The sequence below is a fragment of the Sceloporus occidentalis genome, unplaced genomic scaffold (assembly GCF_023333645.1).
Source record: "Sceloporus occidentalis isolate IW3139 unplaced genomic scaffold, rSceOcc1.0.p SCAF_1, whole genome shotgun sequence".
In the NCBI taxonomy this organism is placed as follows: domain Eukaryota; kingdom Metazoa; phylum Chordata; class Lepidosauria; order Squamata; family Phrynosomatidae; genus Sceloporus; species Sceloporus occidentalis.
In genome coordinates, this window is record NW_028316981.1 from 175,621,797 (window position 1) to 175,634,518 (window position 12,722).

Sequence of the window (12,722 nt, forward strand, 5' to 3'; positions counted from 1 at the left end):
AAAACCACTTTATGTCATAATTGTAATTTAAAAGAGGAATATATTTTGCTCCTTGGATGTTGCAGCTGTATTTTTTTTTAAATTACATTTATAGTGAAGTTTAATGTGTTCCCACTAAATGGTTAAAAAATTATCATTTATTTATTTTATATTCTGCCTTTCTCACAGCATGTGATTCAAGGTGGTGTACAGTGTTTTAAAAGCATAATACAATTAGAGAAAGAACTTCATGCTGTTTCATAAGTACTGAAGCGGCAATGACATGGTTGGGAGCACAAAGTGTTTTCTACTACAGGTCTCTTGTAGCATTCAGATCCCCACCCCCCACCCCGGTAACCTAAGAGTGTTTGCATATTGCAGAATTAAAGCAGTTTGATACTACTTTAATTATCCTTGCTCAATGCTATGGAAACCTGGAATTTGTAGTTCTGTGATCCCCGACCACCATCTTGAGGGGGAGAGACGAGGCCTGGCCTGGAAAGACTAAGAGCCCTCCCCCTGACCACCATCTTGAGGGGGAGAGACGAGGCCTGGCCTGGAAAGACTAAGAGCCCTCCTCCTGACCACCATCTTGAGGGGGAGAGAGGCCTTGCAATTTTTTGTATTGTATTGCAATTTTTACTGTACACCGCTATGATCATTGCAGAATAGCGGTCTATAAATAAAACTTATTATTATTATTATTATTATTATTATTAACCCTTCACTGGCTGCATCTACATACAGAATTATTGCAGTTAGACACTGCTTTAACTGTCATGGCTCAATGGAATGGAATTCTGGGATTTGTAGCTTTGTGAGATATTTAGTATTCTCTATCAGAAAGCTCTGGTGCCATAACAAACTACAAATCCCAGGATTCCTTAGAATGGAGCCCTGGCAGATAATGCAGTGTCAAACTGCATTAGTTCTGCAGTGTGGCAGCAGCCTCTGTCAGAGAACTCTGGTGCCATGCCAAACCACAAAGAATTAAAAAGTAGTAATTAAAACATTTTAACAAAACAATTTAAAAATGACCATGTTAAAACATAGCACTTTAAAACAATATATAAGCATTTTCAACCATGGTAATGAAAAATGGAGAGGCAAACCCTACTTAAAGACTGACAGGAAAGGATGTGGAACCTGGAACAGAATAGACTACAGTATATTCAGTTTTAGTTTCATTTCTGAGTCTCTATCCACCACACAGAAATAATTCCTTTTTAAACCACTTTAACTGCCATGGCTCAGTGCTATGGTATTCTGGGAACTGTATCTGAGACATTTAGCTTTCTCTGTCAGAGAGCTGTGGTACCACAAAAACTACAAATCCCAGAATTCCATAGCATTGAGCCATAGCAGTTTAAGTGGTGTCAATTTGGATTATGTCTGTAGTGCAAGTGCAGCCTCAGAGTACTAATGCCACCAGTATTAAATGGATAGGAATGTGTTGTGTTTTCATATACCATTCACAGTCATTCCCACCCATTTGTCTTCATGTATGGTTCTGTGTGTACTTTTTCCCAACATCCACAAAGCTGAGTCAAGCAGCTGTCTCCTGGTTGCTGTCATTTAAGTTCTCCAAACAAATCTTAAATATTATCTCATTCTCGATCATGTTGAAGGAGAAAAAAAATAATATCCCCTATCTCTCTCTCACTCACAGACACAAAAGCACATAGACACACACACACGCCTTGTGTGACTCTGCTGCTACATTTTGATCCTGAATGCTCTGGGCTGGCACAGTGGGCATTCTGGGACAACAAGATGGCAGCTGAAAGAGGTTTCCCCTGAAATCAGCTTTGCTTCCACTGCCAGAGACAGCAGCAACAAAAACAGAAAATGAAAATGAAGAAATGGAAAATACGAAACTGAAGATGAATGGAGCAAACTGAATGGATAATAACACAAGTCTGCTTTCAGGGAATGAATGAATAATGAAATGAATGAGGCCTTTACTCATGAAAACAAAGGGGATTATAAATATTAGTTTAAAAAATGCCCACCCCTTATAATCAGCACATATTCTTGTTTAATGGAAGCGTATTATCATAACTGCCATGTGTGTGTTTCTAAATGTTATCCAGACTTCGCACAGTTGCGTAAGGGGAGTGGGAGTGTGTCGTACCAACAATATGCAATTTGTCAAAATGTTCAGTGTGCCAACAAATATTGAGAGAGATACTCCATGTGCTGCGTGGGTGGGTGCAAAGCTGGGAAAGACCAGCAGAGACAAATGGTACACCCTTTGTTGGGCTCTTGTGCTGGAACTGCCTGGCATCTTTGACTACTCTGGTTTCCCATTTCCGGGGAGAGAGAGGAATGAAGAAGCAGCAAGATTAAGAGCTTGCACTTGATTTTTAAGAGTTTGTTCCAAAATTGAGGCCGAGGCATTGTTCTCAGTTGTAGTTGTCCCTCCAGCAAAGCCAGATGGTTGGCAAGCCAATTAATGTAGATCATGATCATACTTTCTCTAGTGCCTTAAGAGGATTACTGATTTTTTTTCCAAGGCTATCTTTTGTTCTTGTTTGTTGTGTTTAAATGCTGTCTTGCCGCCTAAGAGATTAAAAGGGAGTGGGGGTCTTTCCTTGGAAAAGTCCTTCTTTATCCTTAGAACAACCCCTGTGAGACAAAATAATTGAAAAATAGTGACTGGCTTAAGGCTACAAAATAGGCTGGCCACTTATAAGTCACCCAAAAAGGGAGCGAGGGAACAAGAGATTGAAGGAAGACATTAAAAGGCATAACATTCACACATGGGCCTGTTACAGACTGCCAAAATAAAGCTGCTTTGGGTCTCTTTGGAGGTATGCTGTTTAAATGATGCATGCATCCTAAGAATCTGGAAGCTGCACCAAAGCTGCACTCCAGTGCTTAGGAATGGAGTGTGGCTTTGGCACGACCTCCGGACTCTTAGGACCCATGCATCATTTAAATAGCATACCTCCAAAGAGACCCAAAGCAGCTTTATTTTGGCAGTCTGTAACAGGCCATGGTCATTTATGGGTTGAGATGCATGTAAGGGAACAATTGCTATAAGGGATCAACAATTGTCAGCATGTGAAACCCTCCTTCAAATAAAGTATCTCCACCAAGAGAGGTTCAGAAAGTGGTGATCAGGGAGAGAGCCTATTCTGTTGTGGCCCTGTCATCTATGGAAATCTCTCCCTAGTTGGGCCTGCCTGGGCATGGCATTTATCATTTCTTTGGTGCCAAGCATATTTCTCTAGTGGGGACTTGTACTCCCACACCCCTCCAGAGCAGGATGGGCTTCCCCATCCTCCCCAGTAGGCAATGGCGGGCCCGCCCATCCTCACAAAGGTTGCTGGGACGAGCAGAGGCCAGGAGGACCCGAAAATGGGGCCGACAATCCGCCCCAGCAACCAGGCCGGCCTGCTAAGTCGGGTGGCCTGATTTCTCCAGTTCAGGACTCAGCACTGCCTACCACAGTTAAAACAAACATCGTTAAAAATTTGATAGCATGCATAAGTTAAAAAACAATTAAGCCATCATAAAATTAAAAACATTTAAAACAGATTGTAGCAACAATAGCAAATAAAGGGCCAGCATGTTGTACAAGGCCTGTTTTCCCTGAAAAATCAATTCTCAAAGGCCTGCCAGAATAAAATAAGTTTTATCTGCTTGTGGAAAGATGGCATAGAAGATGCCAGTCTAAACTATCTCAGGGGAACATTCCAAATCCTGGAATCAGCCATTGAGACCTTCCCCCATGTTCCCACCAGATGTACCTTTGAGCGTGATGGGAGAGAGAGAAGAGTCTCCTCTAAAGAGCTCAATGCATGAGCAGATTCATAGGGGAGAGTACAATTCTTCTGATAATTTGGGCCTGAAACATATAGGGCTTTTTATAGGTCATACGTTTAATGCAGATATACTATTTCTTGGTGTTGTATTGGCAATTGAAGAGAAATATCTTTAAACAAGCCATTGATTCTCTGCTCCCCTAATTTGATTTATCAGCAGTTAATTTAGGAAAGAGGAAGAGCTGGTGTTTGCAGCTGCTTTTAGCTTCTCAATGTGTTTTAATGGTTAGTTAATTATTCTCTCCCTCCCTCTTTCTCTCTATGTATATACATAGCCAATTTGAGTAACTTCCTTTTTGTGAGAAGAAATAAAAAGGTCAATTTTCTCCCCAAATAAATAAATGGATATGAAAAACAGAAAGGGAAAGCCAGCTACCAATCCACAAAAAAGAGAACAGTTATCCCAATATGCTGGGGAAAGTATGTGCGTTTTACTCCAGGATAAGTCATTTCCATCCAGTTTTATTCAGGGATCCTTTTCAAAGATTTATTATAAGTTTTTAGAGCCCTTAAAGAAAATCCCAAAATAAAACTGACAAAAATGTATTTCAAAATGTTATGTTGAAATAAAACAAAGATGGTGGCCTAAGACTTAACAGGAACAGATTTATTGAGTCAAAAAACTACACACACACACACACACACACCTATATTTCCATTGATTCAGTTAGTTTATTCTAGCTGGGACTGATAGTTGGATTTAGGCTTTTCTTAGCAGTTTGAGTTGAACTTGGTCCTTATTGTACATTATTAACTCAATGAATAAATAAAATAACAATCAAAGTTTGGGTCAGTTTGCACAGCGATTGGGGATGAGCCTGAGTCCTTGAACTTTTTGAGTACTATGTACTTTCTTTCCTTTGCAGACTCTCTTCCAGAGCCCTGATGAAGGCTGGCAGGTCTATACTTCAGCTCAGGCCCCCGATGGCAAATGTCTGTGCACCGCTGTCATTCCTGTCCAGGGGACCTGTTCAAGGGACCTGCGAAGTCGGCAACTCCGGCAACTGATGGAAAAAGTAAGAGGAGTGTTTCATATCTGCTACCGCACAATGAGAAGGGGGCTCTGAGTTGCACTCAAAGTGATCGCATACCCTCCAACTGTCCCAGTTAGGCAGGACAGTCCCAATTAATTTTCTGTCATCCCATTTTGTCAATTGTTTTCACAATGTCCCAGTTTTTCTCTTCTCATTTTACCTTCCCCATTTGTCCATAGCTTACTTCAGTTGCTTCAAACTGAGTTTAAAAGGAAGAATGACAATTTGTGCTCAGTAAGCTCACCGAGGGGTAGAGGAGCCCTTCCCAGTAGGCTCAGGCAAAAGCAAATAGCTGCAGCCTCTTCCATGTTTCCTGGCCACACAAATCCCAGTTTTCAATGACAAAATATGGGGGCAGGGAGTGATTGATGTCTACTTTGGATCAAAATGAAAGCAATGGTATTTTTCATTGTCCCTTCCTACTTGGTTCACAGACCCTACCTATTAGATCTCCATCTCAAGGGCAGGAAAATTAATCTTGGCCCATTTTATTGTTTCATACAGAATTTAAACAGTGTTCCCCAAGCTGGCCAGGACTACATGTCTGTGCACATTTTAAAATCATTTTTCACATTGTGCAACTTTTTGTGAAAATGTGTGCGTGAAAACAAAAAAACAAAAAAACACACAGTTCTTTGTCTTCTGTCCAGATCTTTTAATCAGCTTGGGATATGAAAAGGCTAAAGCAACCATCAAATAACAGGTGATGGAAATAGAGTGACAGCTAGACCTAGCTAGCACCTCAACTTTTATTGTCAATGACTCCAGATACTTGGCATCACTTATGGCATATTTAGCAAAACTCAAAGTACTGAAACACCAGAGAGCCTTTAGTATGACACGATGCTATCCCAATCCCTCAGCTGTCCTTGAAGGCTGATACAAGAAGACCCCCTTCTCAGGCAGAACATGCTCCTATGACTCTGGCCAAACAGTCAACAGAACATGTATTACTCCAGTGCTCATACTACAGAGACATCCACTTCAGCATTATTTCACCTTTATTGTATAAACATCAAGGACACACCAGTTAATTTTACACTTCTTTGTTGCATTGGGACACCAACCCTGATATAACATATAATGTTGCCAGATTCTGTGTAGCTGCAGTTAAAATCTGTCAGGCAATGACACCCACAGTAGGCTAGTACCAATGTTGCCATGCCACACTGAATTTTAAAAGGATATTTTAAATACTGTTTCTAACCTGTGTTTTTACATTGCTTTTACCTTCTTTTATTCTGTATGCTCTTTTTACTTGTGCTGGTCTATGACCGTAATAAAGGTGAACAATTCTTTGTCCCAACAAACAATGATCTAATCTGCACTGCAGAAATTATGCAATTTGACGCTGCTTTAACTGCCATGGCTCAAAGCTATGGATTTTAGGGATTTTTAATTTTGTGAGATATTTTGCTTTCTCTGTCAGAGAACCCTGGTGCAACAATAGACTATGAAAACAAAAACAAGGAGAATTTGCACAAAAACAAGTTTTCCCCTCATTTATATTTGTTCTTACCATCCTCTTTTTTGTTTTTTCAAAATTACCTAAGTATGGAAAATTTTACAGTGGTTGATCATTTTCTTGACATGATATATCTCAAGAAGCCCCTTTCTCAATAAGGACAAAAATGTAGTAATGTTCTTTACATTATTACTTGGAATGACTGAGCAATGTCTGAGGAAATGCTGGTTCTCCAGATGTTTGGACTACAGCTCCCACAATTTCTTGCCAGTGGTCATGCCAGCTGGGGCTTATTGGACAATATTTAATGGTCCCTTCTGTGCTGTGAGTAACTGTAGAGTTGTTCCTCCAGACTCAAATTGGATTTTGATGAGATGCATCTCATCACTTTCCTCCAAGGAAACTTGATACTGTGGTTTGGTTTAATCTGAACCATAAACCCATAATTTGGAAGTAATAGGATCAGATCCTACTCACCCTTGAGAAAGTCTTGAGCAAAGCATTTTTAAAGTATTAGTTATGCTTTTAAATGTTCTGGCTCTTAAGACACCCATTGAAGACAAATGGATACATACAATTTAATCAATGAACTAAGACTTCCTTTGGAAGCTATGGAAACATTGAATAGAGGTATAAAATGTAAGTGAGAAAATACAAACTGTAGAACACAGAGGCACAATGGTTTTGAAAGACCAAAGAAAAAACCCACCATTGTGTCTGAAAAACCTTTTACACAAATTTTCTCTCCCTGTACTCTGTAATTTGGGAAAGTAGTTCTATATATATTCAAGGCTTGGGGCCAACTGTATTTGAGGAGGCTATGTTTGGGACTGGTATTTGTATATGAGATTCTAAGATCTCAGATATTTGTATTTTATCTCAGGTATTTGTATCTGAGATCCTGGGATCTTGATGTTTGTATCTGAGAGGTGCTAGGTGCTATCTTGCAATGTAACAAAGACCCGATAGTCTTTCCAGGGAATCGACTATGGGGTTCTGGAATGACTGATGGCTTTGATTTCACAGTAACAAAACTATTGATTAGATTCAGGACAACCTTGAAATAGATGAATGGGGAGGTTGGCTGAGAACACAGCGTCGGGTAGGTAGAAAGTTTTGGCTTACATGCCTTTGCTTTGGTTTCTAGTGAGGATGTACAAAGAACCTGTGGGGAAAAATGGAGCAATCGGCAAACCCATTTAGTGCTTGACTTGGTATTGCCTGGATCTCTTACATGTCTTCTGGTCTACATTTCCTTCCCATGGGAAAGCCTTCTGATGTTCCAGATTTCATTCTGACTTCTTAAGAACATGCATGGTTCCAGATATGACAATCTTGAAGCCCAAAATATAACATGATGTATATTGGGTATGCTACCAATATTCCTTGCTTAAGAAAACCCTGTGAAATTCATAGGTCCCCTTATGTCAACAGGCAGCTTGAAAGCACACACACACACACACACTCAAACACTCACACACACACTTGCTGTAGGCTATCATTTGAGAGGAAAGAACTGGCAAAAGCACCTGTGATGATTCCCTGGGAGCAATGCCCTGTGCGTGGCCCTTACTCCCAGGGAGTCCCTTAAAAGAAAAGAACGTTTCTTCCGCTGCCACCACTCAGTGAATTGTCAATGAACTATATTTCCCAAGCACACACTGAGACTTGCTTGGGAGAGAGATCCAGTTTCCTTTCTTGCTAGCCCACGGCCACCAGTAGCCCAAGCCCAAGACACGTGTACAGGGAGCAGAGGGAGGGACAGCCGATACTTTTAAAGAAAGAAGTTTATTTTAAAGAAATAGCATAGAATAGAAAAGTATCCTTCGTGCAAGGGCCTCCTTGCCTTGCAGGCATAGAAGCATAATGACAAAGAGTTCATTTCAGCAAAGCTATTTGGAAAATATAACAAAACCCTAAACGCACTAACTAACATTTTTTCCCTGAGCTACTCACACAGTGCTGGGATTTGTAGTCCTTGTGGAATTCTTGGAATCAGGGAGCTGGCTCCTTGCCAACTCTACCTGCATTCCTGAGCCTGTCCTCCGGCTGCTCAGAGGACAAAGACAAGCCTCTGGTTTCCCCAAACAAAGCCAAGATGGAGAACAAGAGAAAGCATGGTTCCCCCCAAGAGGAGAGAGGGAGAGACAAAGAACTGCATGGCCGCAAAGGGCCTTTTAAAGATTTCCCATAGAAAGTTCTTGAATCTCGCGGTCCTACTCTCTGATTGGTCAGTTAGACCTTGCATCAGCTATGATGTCACAGCTCATTAGCATGTGATGTCAGCTCTCATTAGCATGTACCTCCCCCTAGATTAACCCTTTGTAGTCAGGAGAAGTTTCCAAATGACAGGATGACCTAGTCATCACAGCACCTCTGAGTATTCCTTGCCTAAGAAAACCCTATGAAATTAAATTGACAGCTGACTTGAAGGTGCATGCATGTGCACGTGCATGCACACACAAACATTCTCCACCACAGTATTAGAACTTGTAGCATTCATGGTTTTTAAAAGCAATTAAAATATGTAGCCCAAGTACTTTTCTGAGAAATTAAGAAGTAGCTAACTGTTGTTTTTTAAGTGTAATGGCAACAAACTATGGTTTGTGGGAGAGTCGTTGGAATTATAGCTGTAAATAATTATTACTGAAAGATAATTTTCTAAGCTCTGAAAAAAATGCTTTCAACTGGAAAGTGCACATTGAGGTAAGAGGACTATCTGCCACCCCCCACAAAAACACCTTTAGCCATTTACGTCCCTCATCCTTTTGTTCCCTCTCCATTTAATTGGAAGCAGAGACTTTGATGTTTCCATACACTGTGCTTTCTTTCGTTCTCGGAGACAGTTCTTCCTCTTAGGATGCCAGGGAGAACACAAGGAAGCTCCCCCTGTCTCACCTTCTTTAGCTTAATGAGATGCAAATGGGGCCTTTATTGCTCCATGTGGAGCAGCCAGCAGCCTCATGGCAGGAAGAGCAGTAAATCCCTCCTCCCTGCAACCAGATTAATTACGTTAAAATCTTATTACAAAGAAAAGACGGGGTCTTATTGACTTCGCATGTGCAAATAAAGTATTTATTAGCCAAATAAAGATTGTGCTGATTTACAGCTGCAATTACCAGAGGCCCCTGCACATGGGAATTGTGGGTTGAAAGAAGCTGCCAAGGGTAGCTTGCTTGTTGCTTGGAAATGGTCAGAACAGGAGAAGGATGAGCAACAGGTCCCAAGCTGCATAAGAAAATCTTGGAAAGTTCGTATATGTATGTGAGTGTTTTAAACATTTACCTAATCTGCACTGCAGAAATAATGCAGTTGGACACTGCTTTAACTGCCTTGGTTCAATGTCACAGAATTCTGGGATTTGTAGTTTTGTGAGTTATTTAGCCTTCTCTGTCATCAAGCTCTGGTGCCAAAACAAACTACATATCTCAGGATTCCATAGTACTGAGCTATGGCAGTTAAAGCAGTGTCAAACTGCATTATTTCTGCACTGCAGATGCAGCCTTTTTCTCTTATGTGGTGTTTCCAGGGCCTAAATACCCTTAAGGCTCTAGATTGTGTGTGATCTTGGAAGCTAAGCAGGGTTCATCTTGGTTACTACTTGGGTGGCAGGCCTTGAAGGAAACCAGGTTCAATAGGCTATTTTTCAAATGAAGGTAATGGCAAAGCCCCTTTGAGTATTCTTTGCCTAGTAAAACCTTATGAAAGCCAGGAGGTCATCATAAGTCAATAGGCAACTTGTAAACATACAGTAGCTATTTCTGGAAGAGGTGAGCTTAATATAACACCAGCAGTACAGATGGTGTTAATGAATCAATCTGACCATGTCCATATATGACATGGTAGAAAATTGAAGACGGTGAAATAAATTAAGTACATATATGAGATTTTAAAGGAGAAATGTGGAATGAAGGGTATAGGGAAGGACATGGGGGAAATTATTCTTTTTTAAATAGTAGGGATGGTAGAGTTTATTAAACTTGTCACTCAAAATATACAGGGGATTACATATATAGTCGCTCCTCCGTTTTCACATACTTGACATCCATGTTCTCAATTACTCATGGAAGGGTGAGCCCCATTGGCAAAAATGGTGCACACACATGGAATGTGGCCATTCAAGCCAATGGGGCTTGAATATACTGTATGTGTGAGTTTCCATTTTTGCGCGCATGTGTGTGTCCAGAATGGATCCCCCACGAAAACGGAGGGGCAACTCTGTGTGTGTGAATAGTTAAAGCACAGGAGACTGCAAGGGAAGGGGAGACAAGCAGCATTTATGATTGCTGGTCTCATTTAAAAGTATGGATGGAACAGAAATTTGTCACTTTTCCAGCAGGGTTCAGATCTGGAGTTCCTGACCCCTTGAGAAACTTAGGCCAAGGGGAACAAATCCTGATTCACTTACATTGGTGTGTGTGTGTGTGTGTGTGTGTGTGTACATGTGCATGCACACCTTCAAGTTTCCTGTCGACTCACAGTGGCGCCATGCATTTCACAGGGTTTTCTTAGGCAAGGAGGCAGTTTTGCCAGTTCCTGCCTATGAAGGTCATACAGCACCTAATATTTGTTGGCAGCCTCCCATCCAAGTACTAACCAGGGCAGACTCTGCTTAGCTTCCAAGATCAGATGGGATTAGCATCTTTAGGGTACATACTTGGAGAAAGTGAAAAAGTGCAAAACTAAATTACACACTGTACCACTATACAAACAATCCAATAAAATGTTCAGTATTGTGCTGCAGCCTTTGACATTTGAAAGTTACACAACCCAAATGTTATGCAGGGCAAGTGAAGCAACAGCCACACATAGTTTTGTTGTGCAGCATTGCTGGATTTTGCTCATCATTTTTGTTGGGCGATATTTTTATTGTGTAACATTGCTGTTTTTATGTAGAAAACAGCAATGTTGCACAACAAAAATGTTGCACCACAAAATATACTGCAAAATATTTAATCATGTGCAATATTTTTGTTCTAAAGCATTTTTGTTGTGCAGCCTTGCTGCATTTTATGTAGAAAACAGCAAAGTTGCAGAATAGAAATGATGTGCAAAATCCAGCAATGTTTCACCCAAAATAGCACATGGTTTTGCCATACAATACTCTTCATTTTGTGCGACATTTTTTTGTTGTGAAACATTGCTGGCTTTTATGTAGACAACAGAAATGTTGCACATCAAAAATGTTCTGTTCTGTTATTGCTGTTTACTATGTTAAAAAAATTGCGGAATCCTCTGATTAGAACCTTCACTTCTGGAACTGGTACAGTACTAACTTGTGTAATCCTTAAAGTTGCTATCTGCTACCATCTTTTATTTCGTTAGTCCTTCGATGTGTGTGTGAGTGAGTGTCTTTGTGTGAATGGTGATTCCCCTTTATTACAAATAAAAGTATATTTGGACTTGAGCTTTGGAGTTCTGTTTCTTGGAACCGATATACACAAGCTTGATCCTAGCTTTGAGTTGCCCAAGCCCTCTTGGCTACTGTAACTGAGCTAATTAACATTTTCCTATTAAATATTGATTGTGGGTGCCCTCTCGGGACCCTGACATTTTGAGTAACAGGACCTTTGAGACTAACTGTGTGAAAGCCGTTGTAGCATAAGCTTTCATAGACTTGGACTTGCACCTGAGGAAGTAGCCCAAGTCTACGAAAGCTTACGCTACAACTTCTTTCACATGGGGCGGGTTACAGACCGCCCATTTGGGGTGGGCTGCACCTGCCCCTTTCCCCGGGGTATCAGGGCCTCAGTGTCTAGAGCTGCAGCCACTGAGGCCCCGATCCGCCACTTTTCAGGCTGCGAGGAAGCGGCAAAAGGCCCCTTCCCCCGCAGCCTGGAAAGGGGTGTCCTTGGGGCTTCAAGCCCCAAGGACACCCCGCGGCGGCGGGGAGGAGGAGACCCCTTTCTCCTTTGGTCCGCTGGGCACAGCCGTCTGACGGCTGCGCCCAGCGGACCAAACCAGGAAGGAGCTCCGAAACAGAGCTCCTTCCTGCTCCGCGCTAAGGGCGCACTAAGCGCCCTGGCGCGGAGCAAGGACGTCACGCCAACGCCGCCCCGTGTAGAGGCAGCGCAGTCATGACATCCTCATGGCGACGGCTATGTGGAACGGCCGCCGCCATTTTGTGCGCGCAGAGCACGCACTAGGGTTAGGGGGGTGCAGAAGCACCGCCCCTTTCTAACCCTAGTACGCGCTCTGCGCGTACTTTCTGGCCCGTTTGTAATGGGCCATAGTAAGTCTCAAAGAGGCTACAAGATCCCTTTGCATACTCCTCACTGAGTGAGGCCAAGCATTCTGCAAGGCTCATGCTTACTTGAAGGATATGTAAGTAAATCACTCCCTTCTTCCCCTGTCCATTCTATTCCAGGTCAGGGTCTTTTTTTTTTCCAGTTCTTTCCAGTTCTTCCTCATTTG

General features: G+C 41.7%; 1 protein-coding gene across 3 annotated transcripts in view; it reads left to right on the forward strand.

The window, feature by feature from the left end:
• Positions 1-12,722, forward strand: part of OLFM2 (olfactomedin 2) — a 279,696-nt gene that overhangs the window by 162,864 nt on the left and 104,110 nt on the right. For all 3 annotated transcript variants that reach the window (XM_089509333.1, XM_089509314.1, XM_089509324.1), the window contains exon 2: positions 4,676-4,825. In XM_089509333.1, coding sequence (XP_089365459.1) covers positions 4,676-4,825 — 150 coding nt within the window. The remainder of the gene's footprint in view (positions 1-4,675; positions 4,826-12,722) is intronic.